Below are 23,203 nucleotides of genomic sequence, written 5' to 3'. Positions count from 1 at the left end.
TGTGTGTGTGTGTCCAAGATTACATGGAAACCTTCTTCATGCACAATCAAGTTATTACACTTAGGCTTGCCACATCAAACTGTAATTGTCATACCCAATTTTCAAACTTAAGAAAATAACACCTCTAAATAAACTGTAATTTATGACTTGTACTCTGAAGTCCGGAATTATCAGGAAATACGCTATAGAGTTTCAGAAATGCTTGCCATCATCTATTTCCTTGAATGTGAGGCAAAACAATCAAGAAAAAAGGATAAAGAAGTCGTCAAACCTGAAATCCCCTGAACTAGCTCCCAACCCTAGAATTCCAAACAAACTCGGCCAGCACCGTGTCCCCTGCCTGCTTCCATTCCTAGAAAAATGTTCCCGTCAGTGGACAACCCTGGCCACACTATCTTGAACCGTCACTGAGAAAACAACTACTCCCCACACAGTTGCAGCCAACAGGGGGTGACAGGAGGTGTCTGCCCTCCAAACCATGTGTAAAACAGGATGGGCAAGAAACTTACTTTCTTAGAAGGCCACATAACACCTGGGGATGTTTGTTCCTTAATTCCTGGTGGCCTTTAGCCAGGGGGCAAAGTGACAGTTGTGGGTGAAGCCCTCTATCGGAGCTAACAGTAATTCTTCCCTGGGGTAGACGGGGAGGAGCATAGTGCACTCTTCCTTGATTACACAGGCTGTTTTTCCCCTAGAACAAATGACAGGCCAACAGAAAGGAAAAAGTATACTGTTGTTTCTATCTTCAGCCAGCCTGACATCAAGCTCTGAGCAGACAGAAGCCTGCGAGGCTGTGGCTCCCCGGGTCCAGCACTCTTCCCCATGTCTGGTCAAATGTCTCGTGGGCAACCCAGCTGCAGAGGCCCCACCGTTCCTCTCCGTCTTGGCCACTGGCGGCCCCATACAGGTTACCTCAGGGGAACAGAAGCCAACTTCCACCAGTGGCCCCTAGGTGGGGAGGGGGGCACGTGGGTGGGAGAAGCATATCCCCAAACTTCTCCATCGAGCCTCCGAACTCCAGCCTCCACCTTCTTCCGAGAAGCCCGCGGGGCTCCTGCCCTGGAAAGTAGGGTCAGGCTAGCTGCTGAACGCAGGCCGCCGCGCGCACCTGCCTCAGTTTCCTCTGCTTCAAAAGCCGCATCTTTCCCCCCAACCCCCACAAGTCAACTGAACCTGCCGATCGGGTAGTGCGTTTGGAAATATATGATAACACACGTCTCCCGTTAGTGCCCCCACAGGTGAAGTGCTTCCGTGAGGGGCACTTTTTAATGGGACAGGTGCGGGCTACCTTGAATGCGCAGACTTTTCAGCGACGGAGGGCTTCCCCTCATTCCCTGTGGGCAGCGAGCGTCTCAGGCCGCGCCCCGCACAGAGGAGGCGCCCCCGCCCCCACCCAGGACCACAGCCTGGCGAGACCCCGAGGCCGAGCAGCGCTCCCCGACTCCGGACTCCCCCAGAAGCCCAGCCTAGGCCGGGCGCCCCGCGGACCCCAGCGCGGGCGCCGCTGCCTCCTCACCTGTCGCGGCCGCCTGCCCGGCCCCGCACCTGGGAGGGGAAGGGGAGGGGAGGGGAGGGGCCGGATCCGGGCCGCGGGCGCCTCAGGCAGGGGCGCTGCGGGCTGCGCCGCGGCGGCGTCTCTGGGGCTGAGGGGCGCCGGGGGGCGGTCGCCACATCCTCGCGGGCGGCCTCAGGAAGTTGGCCCCCCCGCCGCCCCTCAGCCATCCCCAGCCGCCGGGGCCGGTCGCTCCCGCCCCTCGCGCAGACCCCGCCCCTCGCGCAGGCCCCGCCCCCGGCGCGGCCCCGCCCCTCGGGAGCGCGCCGCCGCCTCTCCTGCCGCGCCCGAGCCACCATAGAGAGGCGAGAGGCGCGCGGCAGACCAGAGGGCGGCCTCCGCGCGCGCGCGCGCGCGCCCCCTGGCGGAGCCCCGGGCCGCGGGCGGCCGACCCCGGCCCAGGAGCCTGAGCCCATGTGTGTGGCGACGCTACTCCGCTGTCGGGGCATCTGCTGCTTCCAAGTCGACGGGGGTGACCGCACTCTGCGCGGGGAGCTGAAGGGTCCAAACCGTGGTCCAGCTTCGAGAGCCTAAGCCCTGTAACATCTCAGAACTCGTTTCAAAAGAAAATTTTAAAAGTTGCCTCACTTCCATATCCCATTGTTCCTCACCACAACGGCTAACAGCAGGTGATGGCTCCCCCAAGTTACAATGAAAGAAACCCAGGCCCATTGAGGTTCACTATCTAATTCAAGGTCGCATGGTTGGGAGGTATTAGAAGCCAGATCTGAAGGACATCAAAACCCATGTTTGTCCCATGCACTCTATGGCACCTCCCTCTCAAGCATTTCCCATTCTAAGGGCGAAGAGTTAGCTAATTTCACCTTAAGAAAGTGAGGAAACTCCTCAGAGGGAGGCCCTGGTAGAATGAAGATGACTCTGTAGGGAGGAACCCACCCCAGCCGTTCATCATCAGCTGGGTACCTTTCAGCAGGTACTTAACATTTCTGAACTCTCCTTGCCTCATCCCTGAAGAAATTGGTACTGTTGGTGTGAGGCAGGTTGTTATGAGGATTAAATAAACCAATACATATATTCAGAAGTGCTTAGCAAACTATAAGGGGGTTTCCCTGGTGGCTTGGTGGTAAAGAATTTTGCCTGCCAATGCAGGTTGGTGAGTTCCATTCTTGGGTCTGGAAGATCCCCTGGAGAAGGAAATGGCAGCCCACTCCAGTATTCTTGCCTGGATAATCCCGTGGACAGAGGAGCCTGGTGGACTACAGTCTGTAGGGTCGCAAAGCACAACTGAACAGTTGAGCATACACACAGTAAACCATTAATACAAAGCACTAGAGTTGCACGGAGAATTGTTACCCAAGGTGGACTAATTTTCTTATGCCTTAGTTTCCTATGGAGACCTCTCAGGGTTGTCCTGAACAATTTGTATTTTAACATAAGTAATATCACAAAGAAAACTGGAGTAAGATGATATCATTTATACATGCAGACTCTGTCACTTTACAAGTATTATTTCCAGTTTTTACAACCCAGCAAACTGAGTACTATTATTCCCACGATTTTTTTTTTCAATATTTGTTTATTTGGCCGCGACGGGTCTTAGTTGTGGCATGTAAACTCTAAATTGTGCAGCATGTGGGATCTAGTTTCTTGACCAAGGATCGAACCCCAGTTCCCTTTACTGGGAGTGAAGAGTCTTAGTCACTTCCCCACCAGGGAAGTCCGTCAGTCAGTTCAGCTCAGTTGCTCAGTCGTATCCGACTCTGTGACCCCATGAACCGCAGCACGGCAGGCCTCCCTGTCCATCACCACCTCCCCGAGCTTACCCAAACCCATGTCCATCGAGTCGGTGATGCCATCTAACCATCTCATCCTCTGTCGTCCCCTTCTCCTCAATCTTTTCCAGCATCAGGGTCTTTTCGAACAAGTCTGCATCAGGTGGCCAAAGTATTGGAGTTTCAGCTTCAACATCAGTCCTTTCAATGAACACCCAGGACTGATCTCCTTTAAGATGGACTGGTTGGATCTCCTTGCAGTCCAAGGGACTCTCAAGAGTCTTCTCCAACACCACAGTTCAAAAGCATCAATTCTTCGGCGCTCAGTCTTCTTTATAGTCCAACTCTCACATCCATACCTGACCACTGGAAAAACCATAGCCTTGACTAGACGGATCTTTATTGACAAAGTAATGTCTCTGCTTTTTAATATGCTGTCTAGGCTGGTCATAACTTTCCTTCCAAGGAGTAAGCATCTTTTAATTTCATGGCTGCAGTCACCATCTACAGCAATCTTGGAGCCCAGAAAAATAAAGTCAGCCACTGCTTCCACTGTTTCCTCATCTGTTTGCCATGAAGTGATGGGACTGGATGCCATGATCTTAGCTGTCTGAATGTTGAGCTTTAAGCCAACTTTTTTACTCTCCTCTTTCACTTTCATCAAGAGGCTCTTTAGTTCCTCTTCACTTTCTGCCATAAGGGTGGTGTCATCTGCATGTTTGAGATTATTGATATTTCTACCAGCAATCTTGATTCCAGCTTGTGCTTCCTCCAGCCCAGCTCAGTCTTAGTCAGCGTTTCTCCTGATATACTCTGCATATAAGTTAAATAAGCAGGGTGACAATATACAGCCTTGACGTACTCCTTTTCCTATTTGGAACCAGTCTATTGTTCCATGTCCAGTTCTAACTGTTGCTTCCTGACCTGCATACAGATTTCTCAAGAGGCAGGTCAGGTGGTCTGGTATCCCCACCTCTCTCAGAATTTTCCAGTTTGTTGTGATCCACACAGTCAAAGGCTTTGGCATAGCCAATAAAGCAGAAATGGATGTTTTTCTGGAACTCTCTTGCTTTTTTGATAATCCAGCAGATGTTGGCAATTTGATCTCTGGTTCCTCCACCTTTTCTAAAATCAGCTTGAACATCTGGAAGTTCATGGTTCACGTATTGCTGAAGCCTGGCTTGGAGAATTTTAAGCATTACTTCACTAGAGTGTGAAGTGAAGTGAAGTTGCTCAGTCGTGTCTGATTCTTTGCGACCCCATGGACTGTAGCCTACCAGGCTCCTCAGTCCACGGAATTTTGCATGTGAGATGAGTGCAATTGTGCAGTAGTTTGAGCATTCTTTGGCATTGCCTTTCTTCGGGATTGGAATGAAAACTGGTCTTTTCTAGTCCTGTGGCCACTGCTGAGTTTTCCAAATTTGCTGGCATATTGAGTGCAGCACTTTCATAGCATCATCTTTCAGGATTTGAAATAGCTCAACTGGAATTCCATTACCTCTGCTAACTTTGTTCGTAATGATGCTTCCTAAGGTCCACTTGACTTCACATTCCAGGATGTCTGGCTCTAGGTGAGTGATCACACCATCATGATTATCTGGGTCCTGAAGATCTTTTTTATACAGTTCTTCTGTGTATTCTTGCCACCTCTTCTTAATATCTTCTGCTTCTGTTAGGTCCCTACCATTTCTGTCCTTTATTGAGCCCATCTTTGCATGAAATGTTTCCTTGGTATCTCTAATTTTCTTGAAGAGATCTCTAGTCTTTCCCATTCTATTGTTTTCCCCTATTTCTTTGCATTGATCGCTGAGGAAGGCTTTCTCATCTCTCCTTGCTATTCTTTGGAACTCTGCATTCAAATGGGTATATCTTTCCTTTTCTCCTTTGCTTTTCGCTTCCCTTCTTTTCACAGCTATTTGTAAGGTCTCCTCAGACAGCCATTTTGCTTTTTTGCATTTCTTTTTCTTGGGGATGGTCTTGATTCCTGTCTCCTGTACAATGTCACGAACCTATTCCCGTGTTATTAATGAAGATCTTCCTTTTAAGAAATTTACCCAAAGCCACACAGTTAGGAAAAGGCCAAACTGGAATTTGAAACCAGGTCATTCCACCACCAGGAACACATGGACAGACTGGCCTGCTAGCGGCCTCCAGCACCTGAATTAACCGTGCCCATCTTTTTCCTGTCTGGCTATTTTGCTCACTTTTCCTGATGCACTGCCTTGTTGCCTCTGCTTCTCCCCAGGGGTTTATCTTCCCCCTGCAAAGGCATTTATTGTCTCTTTTCCCTTCTCTGACTCCTTTTCTCTTTAGATGCCATCCTCTCTTATTTCTGAAAGGGCTTTGTAACCCGTGATTAAGGCACATCTATTCCCCACCCAAACTCTCCTTCTCTTGATGTTAATTATTATCATAGAAAGTTAATAGGTCCAGAACAAGGATGGGGTGAGACCCAGAGATGTCTTTTTGTAAGCTTAGTTTTTAAGCTTAAGTGCACAGTTTCGAAAGGGAGTGCACTTAAGCCACTGATGGGCCTGATAATTGAAGTCAGAATTCATGACATCCTATGGAAATCATTTTTTCTGGGCCCTCTGGTCTGTATTACATCTAAATCACTGAAATGCTGCTAACTAATATGCGTGTCGCTAAAGCAAGGAGAGGCTCAGAGCTGCATTTACCCGCACACCTCCTTTCTCCACCTTTCATATTATCACCATCATTATTTTTCATCTTTATCGTGCCCTTCCACAGAGGTACTCCATAATGTACCCGTTGTGCAAGTAATCTGAAATCCTTTTCAGCAAGCAATAGTATTTAGTAGTAATAAAACACTAATTTGTCTGCCAAGTGACATATTTATAGGAGCTGTTTACTTTGACGTATTTTTATTATTTCTACTCATTTGCTAAGTACTTTCCGATACATATTTATGAAGCACGTACCTTTCCCCAAATGGCAATGAAAAAATAAATCATATTATTTCTTGTATTAGCAGCAGAGTGGCTTGTAAGTCCTAGAGCCCTGATTTTTGTTATGTTTGGCAAGAGCTGGAAGAATTAATGGTGACTGAGCACCTACTATGTGCCAGACTCTGCAGCAAGCACTTTACATAAATTATCTGTTTCATTTCTTAAGACATTTACTTTACCAATGAGGAAAATGTAATTCCTCTGCAACATATATTTTACCAATGAGACAGAGACATTACCTTTTCGAGGTAATTTAGCCAGGAAGAGTCCAGCAGGGTTTTGAACCTAGATTTTCTCCTGACTCCAAAATCCCAATGGAGAAGGACATGGCAACCCACTCCAGGATTCTTGCCTGAAAAATCCCATGGACAGAGGAGCCTGGTGGGCTGTAGTCCATGGGATCACAAGAGTCAGACACAACTTAGTGACTAACCTACCAAATCCCAAATCATCATTCCATTTCATCAGCCCCCTCTCAACTTCTCTTAACCAATAAGTTGTATAAAATATAAAGTATTGCTTTCTGAGAGAGGCTATGTAGGTTATCCCAGAATGGAACACTAAGGTCTATCAGTCGATAGACACAGGATGCTAACTCCAGTTTTTCTACTGCAAATTATCCTCTGGCTGAATTCAATTCAGTTCAGTTCAGTTCAGCCGCTCAGTCGTGTCCAACTCTTTGCAACCCCATGAATTGCAGCACACCAGGCCTCCCTGTCCATCACCAACTCCCGGAGTTCACTCAGACTCAAGTCCATCGAGTCAGTCCCTAAGAAATCAATGGTAGGGTGTTTGCCAAAACAAAGGGCTGATACAAGAGTTCAACTCAGGACTTCCCTGGTGGTCCAGTGGTTAAAAATCCACCTGCCAACACAGGAGACATGGGCTTGATCCCTGGTCCGGGAAGATCCCACATGCCACGGGGCAACTAAGCCCGTGTGCCACAACTACTGAGCCCACCCTCTAGAGCCCACACACCACGTGAGAGGCCACCACAACGAGAAACCTGCTCACCACAGCTAGAAACTAGCACCTGCTAGTGGCAACTAGAGAAACCCATATACAACAATGAAGACCCAGTACAGCCAAAAATTAAATAAATAAGAGTTTTCAGGGGACAGTGCAAATGTGGGACCCTTGTTCAGATAGTAGTAAGAATTTCTGAATGGCAACAGAAAAGCATTTTTTTAATTAATTTTTATTGGAGTATAGTTGCTTTCCCTGGAGCAGGGCATGGCAACCCACTCCAGTATTCTTGCCTGGAGAAACCCATGGACAGAGGAGCCTGGAGGGATACAGTCCATGGGGTCGCAAAGAGTCAGACACAACTGAAGCCACTTAGCACGCACGCATAGCTGCTTTACAATGTTGTGTTTCTACTGATAGTTTCTACTGTATAGCAAAGTGAAGAGCTCTACGTATACATATATCCTCTCCTTTTGGGATTTCCTTCCCATTGAGGTCACCACAGAGAATCGGGTCACGTTCCCTCTGCTATACAGGAGGTTCTCATTAGTTATCTATTTATACACAGTATCAATAGTGTATATACATCAATTCCAATCTCCCAATTCCTCCTACCCCCGTTTTCCCCCTTCGATATCCATACATCTGTCTCTGCTTGGCAAATATCACCTATACCATTTTTCTAGATTCCAAATGTGTTAATATACAATATCTGTTTTTCTGATTTACTTCACTCCATATGACAGTCTCTAGGTCCATCCATGTCTCTGCAAATGATCCAACTTCGTTCCTTTTGTGGCAGAGTAATATTCCATTGTATCTATGTACTACATCTTCTTTAGCAATTCCTCTGTTGATGGATAGCAGAGCTTTAAAGTAAGCTCAGGGCTCTGTGCAACTGCACTGGTCACACTACCATGAAGCCGGCCTTGCCTAGACAGAAGGAAGCCAGTTTCTCCCAGGTATCCGAAGCCTTTCAAGGAATATGCAACTGAGGGCCTATGATATGCCTGGGAAAGTATCTGGCATTTTACATAAGCTATATGACCCTAAAGCAATTCTATGCAATAGGCATTATTTTCCCCTATTTCCCAGTGGATGAAACTAAAGGCTTCAAGAGGCTGATTGATCCGATGGCATACAGTAAGTGTCACAGCTAAGACCAAGTTAGAGGAGATGTAAATCTTGTTCCTTGACTTTGTATTCTTTTCACCATATACCTATTGTCTTCCTGCAAACCCCCGGATTATGTTGAGACTCTTACACCCAGAAACTAGGGACGTAGGGAAGAGCTAGGATTCAAAGGCTACTCAAGGAGTCAAGTCTGTGCAGCAGGTCAAGTGCACTTGTTCAGCCCCGAGATGCACTGAATAAGATGTGGACAGGACTTCCCTGGTGGTCCTATGGTCACAGCTCTGCTCTCCCAATGCAGGGGGCCTGGCTTTGATCCCTGGTCAGGGAACTAGATCCCACATGCCACGACTAAGGCCCAGGGCTAGCTGTGAGGGGCAAAGTCCTGCTGGAATGTCACGGGCTTGTCTGGAGCAACAGTGAACGGTGCTCCTCCTCGTGGCCAGAAAGGCTGCCTGGGGGAGGCTCTCCAGCTGGAATAAGTCCCTACTGAGGGTGGAACTGTACCAGTTGAAAACTAAAGGCAACGTGGACACCGAATCCTGGCCAAGGAATCGAGAGTCCTAGGTTCCAGCCCCTGTTCTGCCGCTGGGACTGTCATTTCTGCTCTTGGACCTCACTTTCCTTCTCAGCTAAATGACAAGATGGGGCATATGGTCTTTATTTATTTGGCTGCCTCATGTCTTAGATGCGGTATGTGGGATCCTAGTTCCTCGACCAGGGCTCGAACCTGCGTCCCTTCCATTGGAAGACTGATTCTCAACCAGCACCCCACCAGGGAAATCCCAGGGCATGTGATCTTTACAGGCCTCTCAAATCTACAATTCTAGGGTACTGAGTCAGGGACAAAGCACCTGACGCCACATTCAGGAAACATGCAGATGTGCCCAGGGCAGAGATGGCAACCAGGCTCCACCCTGAACATCAATTTCAACTGACTGGTAGTGGCTGCCTGGAGTGTCATGTGGAGAAAAACGAAAATTGCAAAGGTCTCTAAGCTCAGCGAAAGAGAACGCTTGATTTATTGCTGATGCCTGCATGGGTTCAAGATTCCCAAATGGGACAAATGACAGGGATGTGCCATCCCCAGCTTAACATTCTGTTTGCTACTATGGTTGCAATGAGCTTCCTCGGTGGTGCGAGTCATAAAAAATCCACTTGCTAATGCAGGAGATGTAAGAGACAGGAGTTCAGTCCTACGGTCAGGAAGATCCCTTGGAAATGGCAGCCCACTCCAGTATTCTTGCCTTGAGAATCCCATGGACAGAGGAGCCTGGTGGGCTACAGTTCATGGGGTCGCAACAGACACAACTGAGGCAACTTCGCTTGCATGCACAAGGCTGCCATTCTGTACTCACTGCTCCTAGCAAGGAGGCCGCAGGCTCATTTCTCCCGAGAGCCTGTGGAAGCACCAGCGCCAGGGTTCCTCCAGTCTTGGCTCACCAAGCCTGTCCTCACTCAGGCAGATACCCTCGGGCTGGGTTGCCACTTGCTCCCAGTCCTCCAGACCTCTTCCTTTTCTCCCTCCTGTGCTCATCATCTGTAAATGTTATATCTCCTGCCTCTAACTCTGACCCCGCTTCCTGCAGCCAAGACACAACTAATTAACTACACAACAGGCTCTCAAACCAAGAAAGGCAACCTTCCTTTAAAAAAATGTGGTCAGTAAACAATCCTGATCATGTTCTGCCTTTGATTTCCCCCTCCCTGCTGTCCTCCCCTCCACCCAGCCGGGGCTACAGCTCGCAGAGAAATGGTCCCAGCACCCGTAACAGACCAGGGCAGGGCGGGGGTGGGGGGACTATTTCATACAGTGTGGTACAGCTGGCAGGAAGAGAAGGGTAATTACATTGCATCTTGGAGCCACCGGCAATGAATTTCTGCATAAAGGACTAGATTTGCCGTGTATCATTTACGCCACCATCAATTTTCCCAGCTGGCTCTACTAACTGCAAATTCTCCCGTTTATGGGCAAGGCCATGGTTCAGCACCTCGGCTTACTCTGTACCGTGGAGGGGCCCCACAAGCACCATGCACGTTTAACAGGCAGCTGGATTCACTGGGGCCAGGTCACATCTTCCCTTCCTGTTAGATTATATCCCTGGGACTGCAGTGAGCTCCCGGTCTCACCTGGTCACGGTGATGCACGCAGGTGTCTGAAACCAAACCGACAAGAGGGAAAGAGGAACAGGGGTTCTCTGGGGCCTCACTCGGTGACTGAAAAGCCACTGTCTGGGGGAAAACAGATGACTCTGCAGCTCAGTGAATTTCTTTTGTATTAATGTTTTTAAGAGCAGGATCTAGATAAGGAAGAGTTTTGGCACTAGTGGTAAAGAATCCACCTGCCAACACAAGAGACGCCAAGAGATATGGGTTCAATTTCTGGGTTGGGAAGATCCCCTGGAGGAGAAATGGCAACCTGCTCCAGTATTCTCGCCTGAAAAATTCCATGGATGGAGGAGCCTGGTGGTCATGGGGTCGCAAAGGGTCAGACACAATTGAGCACACAACATGGGTTACATTTACAAGGTTACTTCCACCCAGTAAGTCAAAGAAAGAGTTAGGGGGAAAGAAGCCCCATCTTACAGATGGAAAAACAGAGGCAAAGAAAAAAAAAAAGAAGGGAAACAAAGGCAAGCCAGAGGCCTCAAGCTCAGTCACTGTGTCAGGATGGAGGGTAGGATGGTGATGTACAGGGTTAATCCGTCCAGGCACCAGAGTGCCTCTTCAGAGATGTCCAAGTCCATGAACCTGGCTCCCACTGGAAACACACGTGGTAGAAACAAGGGAAGAAAACTTGGTACCAGCATGAATTTCTGGGTCCTTCCACAACAGCATCCTCTCTTGCCAGGAGCACTGTGTTTCCAGAGAGAGGAGCTGAGGGTGAGATGGCTTCCCAGCAAGGGAGCGGGGCTGCCGGCATCGAGCAGCAGGCATTACTGTGCAGGTGAGTTGGGGGCCTAGCGGCCTGCCCCTTCCCCCATCAACAGCACCGTCACGTGTGATCTCCCTGGAACACTGGGCTCTGCTCCCAATGTCCTTTGTGATCTCCCTGGAACGCTGGGGTCCCCCAGCTCCCTAAGTCCACCGTCTCCTGGCAACCTGTTGGCTGGAAGAAGACAGGAGGGAAGCGTGAGTGTTTGAGTTGAGCAGCCCACGTGGGTAGCTTCTTTGGCTGCAGGGTCTCAGCCTTCAGGAATTCACAGACATCTGCAGGCACGGAAGCCACCCTCAAGGGCCTGGATTCCTGGCTTTCCCCTGGGGCTGGCTCACCAGGCGGGGGGATTTGGTCAGACATGCCACGCGGCGGCTGTCCAGAGATCCTGAGCCTTGGGTGCTGTCCAGGAGAAGCCGGGTGCTGGGCACAAAGCTCCAGGAGCGTCCCAGGGCAGGTTTGAGCTGCCCGCTGTCCCTATCTCGGGTCATGTGATTGGTCACCTGCAGCAGAAAGAATCAAAGGCTTATATAGACCCATAATGCTGGTACAGAGGACATTTGCTCCTATGGCTTCATTTTACAGATGGGAAAGCTGAGGCCAGGTACAAGGAAACAATTTCCCCAAGGCTCCATGACTCATCACCAGTCTGGAGTCAGAACCCTGGGCTCCTGACCTGCACAGAGCTCTTGCCACTAAACCACGATGCCGGGACTTCCCTGGTGGTCAGTGGTTAAGACATGGGTTTGATTCCTGCTCCGGAAAGATTCCATATGATGCAGGGCAACTAATGCCTGTATCACAACTACTGAGCCTATGCTCGAGAGCCTGTGCTCCACAATAAGAGAAGCCACACAGTGAGAAGCCTGCACAATGCGTCGAAGAGTAGTCCCCACTCGCCGCAACTAGAGAAAGCCCGTGCCCAGCAACAAAGACCCAGCGCAGCCCCCCACCCCAAATATGCAGCTGCTAAAAGTGGCATTCTTAAAGAATCTATTAAAAGATTCGAGAAATGGTGTCTTTTTAAAAAAAAAAACAACACAAGATTACTGTTTAGTTGGAAAGTTGATTAAAAGTATATGTATATAGGCAGAGAAAAAAGATTCAATGAAGGTATATTTAAAAAAAACTAATATGGTCTCTGTGGATGTGGAGACTGATTACAAACTGGACACTTATATTTAACTATTCGTTACTTTCTTCTATGAGAAGCATGAAGACTTTCAAAAAATTACTCCATAAGCAGAAAAAGTTACTCTAAAAGCAAAAAAGATCCCTTTCTATGAAGCTCTGCCTTTTCCAGAGCTTCATAGAAAGGGACAGAAACCAAATCAGTGGTTGTCTGGGGCTGGGGGATCTTTCTGGGGTGATTGAAATTTTCTTGTATCTTGATCTCACCAGATACGACTGTATCAAACCTCAAACAAAGAGAAGTTACTCTGTGTGAATTACATCTCAAGAAACCTGACTTAAAGAAAGTAAAAAGAAAAACAAGACTGTCCCTGGGCTTCCCTGGTGGCTAAAACTATGCGCTCCCAATGCAGGGGGCTCAGGCAGTCCCTGGCTGCAGAACTAGATCCAGCGTGCCGCAACTAAAGACTCTGCAGGCTGCCACTAAGTCCCAGCGCAGCCAAATAATTAGTTTTTTAGAAGTGTTAAAAATGACATTGCCTGATCCCCTGGCTATTTATGTGTCTGAGCCCCTCACAGTCTGGCACTCTAGAAGACCCACAGAAGTTGGGCTATGAGCCTTTCCCGAAGGGTCACTCTGGGGGTTCAGAAGCTGCTGTTTTAAGGAAATAAAGAGCACCTGGAAAGAACACCTCCCCACTTGGTGAAGTCCAGGGACCAGAGAGAAGGCTAGCATGGCTGGCCAAGCCCACTTCCTCACCAGCACTGCCACACTGAGGTCCCGGGCCAAGGTCTTCAGCTCTCGGGCCAGCTGCACCATCAAGGCCAAGCCTGGAGGAGAAAAAGCAAAGAGGGTGGGCAGCGGGGACCAGGCTGGCCGAAGACAGGACTCCAGAGCAGGCAGGCAAGATCACGACCCTCCACCCTGTGCTCTGCCACACCACTCACCTTCCCTCTGCTGACCTCCCAGAAGTGGGGCGACCACCGCAGCGACCGAGTCCACAACCACCACCTTCAGAGTCCCGGAAGAACTGCTGACCTGGGGGGCAGTGATGGGGGACAGTGATGGGAAGCAGGTGCCACCAACCAGTTGGCCTCCAGGGGGCGCCCGTTACCAGACAAACCTGCTCCTCTATCAAAAACTGGTAGGAAATAACCTCCCCCACTTCCCTGGTGGCTCAGAGGTTAAAGCGTCTGCCTCCAATGTGGGATACCCGGGTTCGATTCCTGAATCGGGAAGATCCCTGGAAAAGGAAATGGCAATCCACTCCAGTATTCTTGCCTGGAGAATTCCATGGACAGAGAAGCCTAGTAGGTTACAGTCCACGGGGTTGCAAAGAGTCAGACACCACTGAGCAACTTCACCATCACCATCACCCCAAATAAGATGGAACTCTAGCAAAGCCTTTTCCTTCCACCCTCATGTGAATGTATAATAGATTATACTGAAGACTTGGGCTTCCCTGTGGCTCAGCTGGTAAACAATCCACCTGCAATGCAGGAGACCTGGGTTTGATCCCTGGGTTGGGAAGATTCCCTGGAGAAGGGAAAGGCTACCCCACTCCAGTATTCTGGCCTGGAGAATTTCACCGACTGTATAGTCCATGGGGTTGCAAAGGGTCGGACACTACTGAGTGACTTGCACTTGCACTTTCACTGAAGACTTGGATGGACCGAGAGAGTTTAAATCACAGGATATCAGATACTCTAATTAAATTTGAGAAATCCCTGCTCAGATCCTATGGTCCCTGATCAGAAAATTTTTTCTTTCTTTTCTGTTTTTTAAAAGATTTTTTTGATGTCAACCCTTTTTAAACTCTTTATTGAGTTTCTTACAATATTGCTTCTGGTTTATGTTTTAGTTTTTTGGCCCCGAGGCATTGAGATCTTAGCTCCTCGATCAGGGATTGAACCTGTAACCCCCTGCATTGGAAGGCGAAGTCTTAACCACTGGACCACCAGGGGAGCCCCAGATGTCACTCTTTTGATTAGGCTTCATTATATGTAAAATGGAATGCACTGCCAGCCCATGATCACATTGTTACACAGGACAACCTATTGCATTTTGCTCTCACATGTGTGCTGTCTTGCAGGAGCAAGCGGCCTTGCTGTGAACTGCCCATGGAAAGCACCACATGGCAGGAATACTGGCAGCTTTGAGGACTCGAAGATGGCCTCTGCCAACAACCAGCTGCCAGCAAGAAGCTGAAACCTCTAGGAAATGAATTCTGCCAACAACCTGAATGAACTTCTAAGTGGTTCTTCCCCAGCTGAGTCTACAGATAAGAGCACAGCCCACCTACCACGTTCATCACAACGTAATGAGACCCTAAGCAGAGGACCAGGCCAAGCTGTGCCCAGACTTCTGACCTACAGAATTTGAGATAACAAATACATGTTGTTTTAAGTCATAGTTTGCAGTAACTTGTTATGCAATAATAGAATACATATCATCTAACAGTGCAACAGTGCTACAGTTAAAGAAAAAAAAAAAAAGTCTTTTGACCTGGGAGTTGAGAGGTTTGGGTTATAAGCTTTGCTCTTAACGTGAAAAAAAAAAAAAATTTGGCCATGACGTATGTGGAATCTTAGTTCCCCAACCTGGGATCAAACTTGTGCCGCTTGCAATGGAAGTGCAGAGTCTTAACCACTGGACCACCAGGGAAGTCCCTAAGCTTTGTTCTTATCCTAAATATGCGGTGACTGTGGGCAACGCACTGAATGTCTCTGGCCCCCACTTTGCTCGATTCCAACAAGAGGGTTGGATTAGGTCAGGACTACTTCACGTCTCAACACATGGGGAGGCATAACCTGCTATGATTCCTATGCCAAGTATTCGTTCAACCATTATATGGTCTAAAGCTTGTTAAAACGATTTATGTTACATACAACCCTAGGTATGCCCATGGGAAACATGATATCCTTTGGGTGAGAGGTAAAGTTTAAGATAAATTAAACTAGTCTCTCTAAGGTTTCTCCCAAATGTAAAGGTATATATATCATGCACCATATCCTATCCAAGCACCCATCAGGTATATCAGGGTACCAACGCAAATGCCATTCCTAACCTCTCTCCCTTGTCAACAGGCCTCTGAATGTGTTCAAGCACTGGGCAGAAAATCTGACATCAGGGAAGGTGCACCCAACCTCTGGACTAGGACATAAAAACATAACTCAGTTTTTTCCAGTTAGATGTAAAGGGAACTGAGAAGTGCAATGGTGGGTTCCAGAGAAAGAGGTACAGAAAAGAGGCATCTATCACTGCCCTGGATATGGATGTGTGAAGACATGATGCTCGGAGCCACGGCAGCCACTCTGCAATCATAAGGGGGAAGAGCCAGAGAATCAAGCACACCAACGTAGAGCCCTGATATTATGGGTGTGCCAACCTCCAGACTTATGTGAGATAATTAAATGTCCTCCAAGTTCAAGTGTCTGTCAGATAGACTATTATGTGCAGCTGAATGGACCCAGTTGGAATACAGAGATGAACAGGAACTGATCCTTGAACTCAAGGAAGGGGCTTAGTCTTTAGTGGGGAAGATGGGCTTGTGAACGAGGAGGCAAAGAATTGAGGAAAGAAAGAATTAAGCATCCAGACCCATCCTGGGAATGGCAGGCACAGCTAGAGTCACCAGATTGCACACCTGCCCACACTCAGACAGCATAGGTGGGCTGCGGGGAGCAGGGAAGGCAGAAGGTCAGGCTCACCTGCTGGGACACAGCGCCTCGCAGGTCCTGCAGCGCGCCCAGCATCTGGAAGATGTCAAACGCACGCACCACCTGGATCCTCTGGAGAGCTCCTGCCTGAGGGGGCAGGAGAGAGAAGGGAGGGCCTTGGAGAAGAAGAGCCGGGGGTCGCGCACGATGAAGAGGGATTTTGAGGTTGAGAGAGAAGAGGCGCTTAGACACAAGGACTCAGGTACAGATGGCAGTGGGCTTTGTCTGCTGGGCCAGTTCACAACATGCTGGCTCCTGGGTGCTGAGCTGCAGAGCCAAGGCAGAGCTCCATGGGAAGGAGTGGCAGTGATCTGTGTGTCTCCCCTGGGCAAGATATGGGGGAGAAACACAGAGGGGATGCCAGGGGTTGGGTTTCTAGGAAGGATCCTTGTGGGTAGCATCCAACTGGGATGACGTCATAAAGGGGAGGCTTTACAATACAGGAAACATTAGTGGAACAGCAAGTTTCAAAGCCAGAAATGACTAGTCACCCAAATGGTCCAAATTCTTGCCGTGTTAGATAATGGGTCTTATGGTGTCAGAACCTCCAAGAAACCCACCCTTCCTGCCCTTTACCTGCTCCTCCTCGTCCGGGGTCCTGGCCTGAAGCAGCTGGAGGATGCGGGAGGCTGTGAGCCCTCCGTTGGAATCAATGTAGAGGACGTTCTGCTGCAGGCCATAGGCCACGCTTGCTGCCACACAAAGACATACCTGAGTAGAGACGGGCCATTGGGTGAACCTGAGCCCTCAAGAAGGGCCCAGAACGGGAGCCCCCCACCAAATCTCATCCAGATCCCAGAGGCGCGAATGGGCCCTGAGACGCGAGTTCAAGTCCCACTCCTCACCACCTGTCTTCTCTCTTCCAAGCTCTGAAATCACAGGATCCTGGCAGAAGCTTCCCCAGAGATCCAGGACTGTGCATCCACCTCCCTCAACCCTCCTGGCTGCTGGCTGAAGCTGTACCTGGGTTTTGCCGCTACCCGGGGCGCCTACAATTTCAGTCACTTCTCCAGTGTAGAGACCAGCATCTAGCAGTTTGTCCAGGCTGATGGCAGAAGAGGAGGGAAGAGCATCAACGGAAGGGATTGGACGGGTGGGAGAAAAGGAGGGATGGAGGAACAGCAAGACATTCCTTCCAAGCATTGTTCTGTCCAGAGACTCTCTGATATCTCTGGCCAGGAGGCTCCTCCTTGTGGAGTCTCCTTTGGGGAAAGCCGGCACGGCCGAGTGTTCCCCCTCTGGCCCCTCATCCTTTCACTCTCGCCTTAAAGATCACCTCTGGGTAATCACTTCTCTCCGGAGGTCTCTTCGCTGCCCCATTCAATGGTTCTCCTCTCAATCTCCATCACAGCCCCTTCTGGGTTTCCTTGATAGCACTGCCCATAATTTGTCATGTTTTAAACTTTGAAATAATTATAGATTCACAGGAAGTTGCAAAAAAACCAAAAAAAAACCATGTCTTGAGGTCCCGTGTACCCTTCAGCTGGTTTTCACCAACTGTAGCATCTTTCACTCTAAGATGTTTTGTACCACATCTTAGTGCAACAGCAAAAAACAGCACTGGTGCAGTCCAGAGAGCTGCAGCTCATTCCTTCCACGTGCGTCCATGCGCGCAGTTCTCTGCCGTTTCACCCCACATGTGGGTTTATGGAACCACTGCAATCGAGGCAGAGCATTCCCATCTCGGCAGGGCTCCCTGTGCCACCCTTTTATAACCACACTCACCCCTAAATCCCTAGCCAGGCCCTGGCAACTGCTTAATCTGTTCTCCATTATTATCATGTTATTTCAAGAATGTTGACTTCCCTGGCGGTCCAGTGGTTGAGACTCTGCGCTCCCAATGCAAGGGGGCACAGGTTCAATACCTGGTCAGGGAACTAAGATCTCACATGGCGTGGCCAAAAAACAAAGAATTTCTAAAGAGACCCAAGCATGAATATTTCTTAAGCTTCCCAAATAATTCTAATGAGCAGCCTGGGCTAAACCACAGGTCTGGACTCTACAATCAAGAATCAATTGCATTCCTGGCCATGAGGATCTCCATAAGGAATTCCCAAATCCACCTCGACATGGACAGACCCCCTCCCCGCCCCCCTGCCACCTGCATTGTGGAACAGAAGTACAACTGAGCCTAACCCCATTTTGAACACAAGTGCTGTCTGGAATTTATCCTCCACCTTCCCCCCAAACTGGCTTTCATTCATTCTTTCAGTCACTCATTCAAACATCGCCTGAATGTCTCACATTTCCTAAAGGCCTTTTTCTAAAACAAGCCGGAGGCAGAGATGAACAAGACACAGCTCGGGCCTTCAAGGAACCACCCTTCTTCCCCGGTCAATACAGCTACTTCCGAGGCTTGCTGCCTGCTCTCCCACTTGTAAAGATGTCCCCAGCACTACAGGCCGTGAGAAGACCTAGAGCAGAGGGACTTTCCTGGTGGCCCAAGTGGTTAAGACTCCTTGCTTCCAAGGCAGGAGGCTCAGGTTCAATCCTTGGTTGGGGAACTAACATCCCACATGCTAAGTGGTATGACCAAAAAAAAAAAAAAAAAAAGGCCTATAAAAAAAAACAACAGAGAAACCTGCTTCATTTGGTTAACCAGCATTTGGTGAGCTGTTGACTATAGAACTCCCCTCCCCTCCCCTCCTGTGTCAGTTAATACCCATCAGTGTCCAAAGACCACTATGACAAAGACTAGAAGCCTAGGGGTCATCTTTGATTCGCCACTTTCGCATCCCCCCAGCAGGAAGGCTCAGAGCATTTCTGCAGTATGCCTCCTGCTGTCTCCCACCCCAGATCCGCTCACAACACCCTCCCCTGCTGTATCCTCCTGGGCCTCTCCTGCCAGCCTCCCCTGCCCCATCCACCCCGCCCACCTCTAACTGTAACTCTACTTTCACAACACAGCCTCCTGCCTGGAGGGAGCAACAGGGCAGATGCCTTAGAGCTGAGTTCTTAGGCTTAACAGTGTGACAGGTGTGACCTCAAGGGCCTGGTCCGCCACTTACCCACTGCAAGATCTTTTTTTTTTTTCCCTTGGGCTGTGCCACCCCGCTTGTGGGATCTTAGTTTCCGAACCAGGGGTCAAACTGTAGTGGAAGCACAGGAGTCCTAACCACTGGACCACCTGGGAAATCCCTAGCTGGGGGATCTTGAGCAAGTCTCTTAACCTGAGTCCCAGTTTCCTTATCTACAGGATGATGGCTTTCATTTCTTTTTAAAGATTTTTTGACGTGAATGAAGCATTTTTAAAGTCGCTACTGAATTTGCTACAATGTTGCTTCTGCTTTATGTTTTGGTTTCTTGGCCCCAAGGCATGTGTGATCTTAGCTCCCCATCCAGGGATTGAACCTTTACCCCCTGCACTGGAAGGCGAAGTCTTAACCGCTGGACTGCCAGCGAGGCCCCAGGATGGTGATTTTCATCGCAACAGGCTCACTGTAGTTGTCAAAGTGTTAGCCGCTCAGTCGTGTCCGCCTCTTTGTGACCCCATGGACTGCAGCCCACCGGGCTCCTCTGTCCATGGGATTTTCCAGGCAAGAATACTGGAGTGGGTTGCCATCTTCTTCTCCAGGAGCTCTTCCTGACCCAGGGATTGAACCTGCATCTCCTGTGTCTCTTTACCCACTGAGCCATCAGGGAAGTAGATGGATAAATGAAGAAGATAAGATAAAGTGAAGATAAATGAAATAATGTACCTAGAGTAACAGTGCCTGCTTCCTGATGAGCACTCAGAGAAGGCCCATCCATTCCTCGCTGCACAGAGCGGTCCTGAACCTCTCTGATCTCCTCTGCAGTGACCCATGGTGGCTGCCATCCTGCCAGTTTACCACCTGACCACTCTCTCTGTATATGCTGGCTTTATAAACTCCCAAAGGCCAGGCCTGCTTCCTGCTAATCACCCCCTCCTTAGCTGCTTGCACACATGCTCACACCTCTCTCATGTCCACCTGCTCTTGTCTACCCAGTGGACCCCAGGCTCCTTAAATGCAGGGGCCTCACCCATGCCCATCTCCGGTACCCATGCCTGACACTGGCTAGTGCTTGATGAATGACAGGCCTGAACCCTCAACCCAGGGAAAGCAAGCACTGTGTTGTGTGAACCCTGCCAAGACAGCGTGTTTTGGAAACAGAGACCAAAGACCTTCGTGGTGGCAGAGTTCTTTATCAAATTCCACACAAACAAGCCAGGGAAGAGGTCAGCCTCCCTTGGCCAGAAGCCACCTGTTTTCTTCCAACTCTTTCTCTCTCCAAACACTGCAGAAGGAAACTACTCTCACCCCTTCCTGCTGCAGCGTACAAGGAGTGAACCAAGTTCAGGAACAAGTACCCCAGGGCTGGAGCCCCACCACTGCCCCTAGCTCCTCTTGTGCTAAACTCAAGTGGGGTTAATAATCACGAACTCACAGGATCACGAAGAGATTATACAACCTATTGTATAACCTTGTTGTTGTTCAGTTGTCCAGTCGTGTCCGACTCTTTGTGACCCCATGGACTGCAGCATGCCAGGCCTTCCTGTCCTTCACCGTCTCTGGAAGTTTGCCCAAGTTCATGTTCATTCCATTGGTGATGTCATCCAAGCATCTCATCCTCTGATGCCCTCTTTTCTTTCTGCCCTCAACCTTTCCCAGAATCAGGGACTTTTCCAATGAGTCAAGTGTTTGCATCAGATGACCAAAATACAGGACTTTCAGCTTCAGCATTGGTCCCTCCAATGAGTATTCAGGGTTGATTTCCCTTAAGATTGACTGGTTTGATCTCCTTGCTGTCCAAGGGACTTTCAGGAGTCTTCTCCAGCACCATAGTTTGAAGGCATCAGTTCTTCAGTGTTTCATTGTATAATCTACTACGTGTCAATGGCTGGTACTTAACCTAGTCCTGCCACACTCTCTTGCCCCATCCATCCTTAAGTGGACAGGGCGGTAGGGCCAGAGAAGAGTGGCTCTGATTTGCTGAATAATAATGAAATACTGACATCTTGTGTTTCAGTGGTTCTCAACCAGTGTAGATTTTGCCCCCAGCCCACCCAGGGATCACAGCTGGAGATATTTTTGACTATCAGACAAGGGGAGAAGGGAGGTGCTACTGGCATCTAGCAGGCAGAGGCCAGGGAAGCTGCCAAATGACCTACTAAACACGCAGGACAGGTTCCTCCCACCCCAATAATTCTGCATCCCCCAAAGTTAGGAGTTACGAGAAACGTTCTTACAGGGTAAGAGAACTTAGAAGTTCTCAGCACTGTCTGAAAGGGCCTGCTGGCTCCAGACTCCAGCATCGAAAGCCCAGCGAGAGGCAGTCAGGTCTCCCTGCCTCTGACTTTGTCCCGCACGTACACACACAAACCTTCCAATGCCGGTGGACAGGATGGCCGTGGTGGTTTTCAGTTCCTCGTAGAGATCAGCGCCATTGAAAGGGAAAGCTGAGAACTGAGCCAGCAGCACTCGTCTCAGGGCGACCAAGGCCTGCGGAAGGGGCGGGGCAGCTCAGGATCCGGGCTGCAGCAGCCCAAAAGTGTTTGGCAACGACCCGTCAAAGGAGGGGGCCTCCCAGGGTCTCAAACGCCGCCGTTATCAATCCTTAGGAACCCCTCTGCTCAGGGATGGGCATTTAGAGACACCCAGGTGTGGAGCGTGGAGACGGTCAGCTCACCTTGTAAGACAGGCCACATTTCTGGGCGACCTCCTCCAGATCTGCAGAAACCAGCTCCACCACTGGAAACGAAACACGTGGGGTTGATAGGCAGGAAGGGAGGCCCGGGGCGTCCGCACTCGACTTTCCCGCGCCCGCGCGTACTGGCGGAACCGTGGGACCTGGCGCGGTGCCGGGCACACGGTGGGGGGTTCTACCCTCCCAGGGGCGTGGCTCGCCCACGCCCGCGTTTCCGGGCTCCCCGGGGGCGCAGGAGGGAGGGGAAGGGCCCCTCCGGGAGTGCCGGGGCCAGCCCTGTGGCCCGCACTGGCGCGCGCCCGCGGTCACCTGTCTTGATCCCGCCGCTCTTCAAGAGCTGGACCATGTCCTGAGTGAGGCCCGGGCACAGTCCCGCCCGGAGCACGCCCATGTTCCCTGGGGGCCTAGGGCCGCTCGTCCTAGGGGCATCCGTGGGGCCCTCTCCAGTCGTCCCCACCCCGCCCCCGGCGCCCCTTTCTGGACGGGCGAGGAATCCGGGAGGCAGCGACCGCGCGGAGAAGGCGGACCCTTCGGGAGCTCGGGCACCCAGGGCCAGCCCGCCCCGGCCACGCCGCCGCTTCCGGCTTTCAGGCGCCAGGATCGGGCCTGCGGCGCCACCTGCCGGCTGCGGCGCGGACGCGCAGGCCGGGCGGTCGGGGCGGAGACAGCTCGGGCTGCGTGAAGCCGGGCTCCCAGCGCAGAGGTCAACGCGCCCGGCTCGGAGGGTCGCGGCCCGCGTGCGCCTCCGCCTTCTCCTGGGCCACGCCCCCCGGTGCGGCTTTCGGTTCTGAACGCTGGGCCAGGACGTTCTATCGGATCGGCCATCCCTACGCCCAGGGACCTACCTGTTAGCGAAAGAAGGCAATAAAGAGCAAATCAAATAAATCAGATAATTACCGAGATTATGATGGCTGCTAAAACGCAGGAGAGCACAGAGAGGGCATCTGCTTCTCTAGTTTCCAAACAAAAGAATTTTTACGTATACAACGATAAAACCCCTGAGTGTATAGAAAACACACACACATACGAATTTTAAACGTCCTTGGCTGGACCTCATCCTCTGGAAGAAACAACTTTACAAGGTTGGCTCCGCACAGTCTAGTGAGGCGGCGGTGGTGGTGGTTTAGTCGCTAAGTCGGGTCTGACTCTTGCGACCCCATGAACTGGCGAGCCGGCCAGGCTCTTCTGTCCATGGGATTCTCCAGGCAAGAATACTGGGGTGGGTTGCCGTTTCCTTCTCCATCTAGTGAGGTAGGTGCTATGTTTATCCCTGTTTTACAGATGAGCAAAATGAGGCTCGGAGGTGAAATCATTTGTCAAAGGCTTCACAGCCTAGGAAGCTGTGGGTAGAGCTGGACTGAAGAGCTCACGAATCCCCACCCAGGTGCAAAGCCATTGC

At 50.2% G+C, this 23,203-nt stretch overlaps 2 protein-coding genes across 4 annotated transcripts in view; both read right to left on the bottom strand.

Annotated features, from left to right (window-relative positions):
• RFFL (ring finger and FYVE like domain containing E3 ubiquitin protein ligase) overlaps positions 1-1,625 on the bottom strand; it is a 75,138-nt gene extending 73,513 nt beyond the window's left edge. For both annotated transcript variants that reach the window (XM_068977015.1, XM_068977016.1), the window contains exon 1: positions 1,517-1,625. The gene's annotated coding sequence lies outside the window, so the exon portion shown is untranslated. The remainder of the gene's footprint in view (positions 1-1,516) is intronic.
• A 9,255-nt stretch (positions 1,626-10,880) lies between these two features.
• RAD51D (RAD51 paralog D) lies at positions 10,881-22,311 on the bottom strand. Of its 2 annotated transcripts, XM_068978146.1 has the most exons (10): positions 22,114-22,311; positions 21,787-21,848; positions 21,481-21,599; positions 17,101-17,182; positions 16,714-16,848; positions 16,129-16,224; positions 13,366-13,456; positions 13,178-13,248; positions 11,625-11,789; positions 10,881-11,460 (listed from the first exon to the last, which is right to left on the bottom strand). In XM_068978146.1, the coding sequence occupies exons 1-10, from the start codon at positions 22,193-22,195 to the stop codon at positions 11,347-11,349; spliced, it is 1,017 nt and encodes a 338-aa protein (XP_068834247.1). In that variant the 5' UTR covers positions 22,196-22,311; the 3' UTR covers positions 10,881-11,346. The 2 variants fall into 2 exon arrangements, with proteins under 2 accessions (XP_068834247.1, XP_068834248.1); XM_068978147.1 differs by lacking the exons at positions 16,714-16,848; positions 17,101-17,182; positions 21,481-21,599.
• Between the last annotated feature and the right edge of the window lie 892 nt (positions 22,312-23,203).

Source organism: Capricornis sumatraensis, chromosome 8, assembly GCF_032405125.1.
Source record: "Capricornis sumatraensis isolate serow.1 chromosome 8, serow.2, whole genome shotgun sequence".
Lineage (NCBI taxonomy): Eukaryota > Metazoa > Chordata > Mammalia > Artiodactyla > Bovidae > Capricornis > Capricornis sumatraensis.
Note: the sequence above shows the minus strand (reverse complement) of the source record. Positions and strands in the feature narration are given on the sequence as shown.

Bases quoted from the DNA above. Each gene is read 5' to 3' on its own strand.
- RAD51D (XM_068978146.1), bottom strand. From the start codon at position 22,195: ATGGGCGTGCTCCGGGCGGGACTGTGCCCGGGCCTCACTCAGGACATG. The intron at 21,600-21,786 runs GTGAGCTGACCG...CCCCTTCCGCAG, and splicing joins AATGTGGCCTGTCTTACAAG to GCCTTGGTCGCCCTGAGACG. The intron at 17,183-21,480 runs GTTTGTGTGTGT...TTCTGCCATCAG, and splicing joins CTGTCCACCGGCATTGGAAG to CCTGGACAAACTGCTAGATG.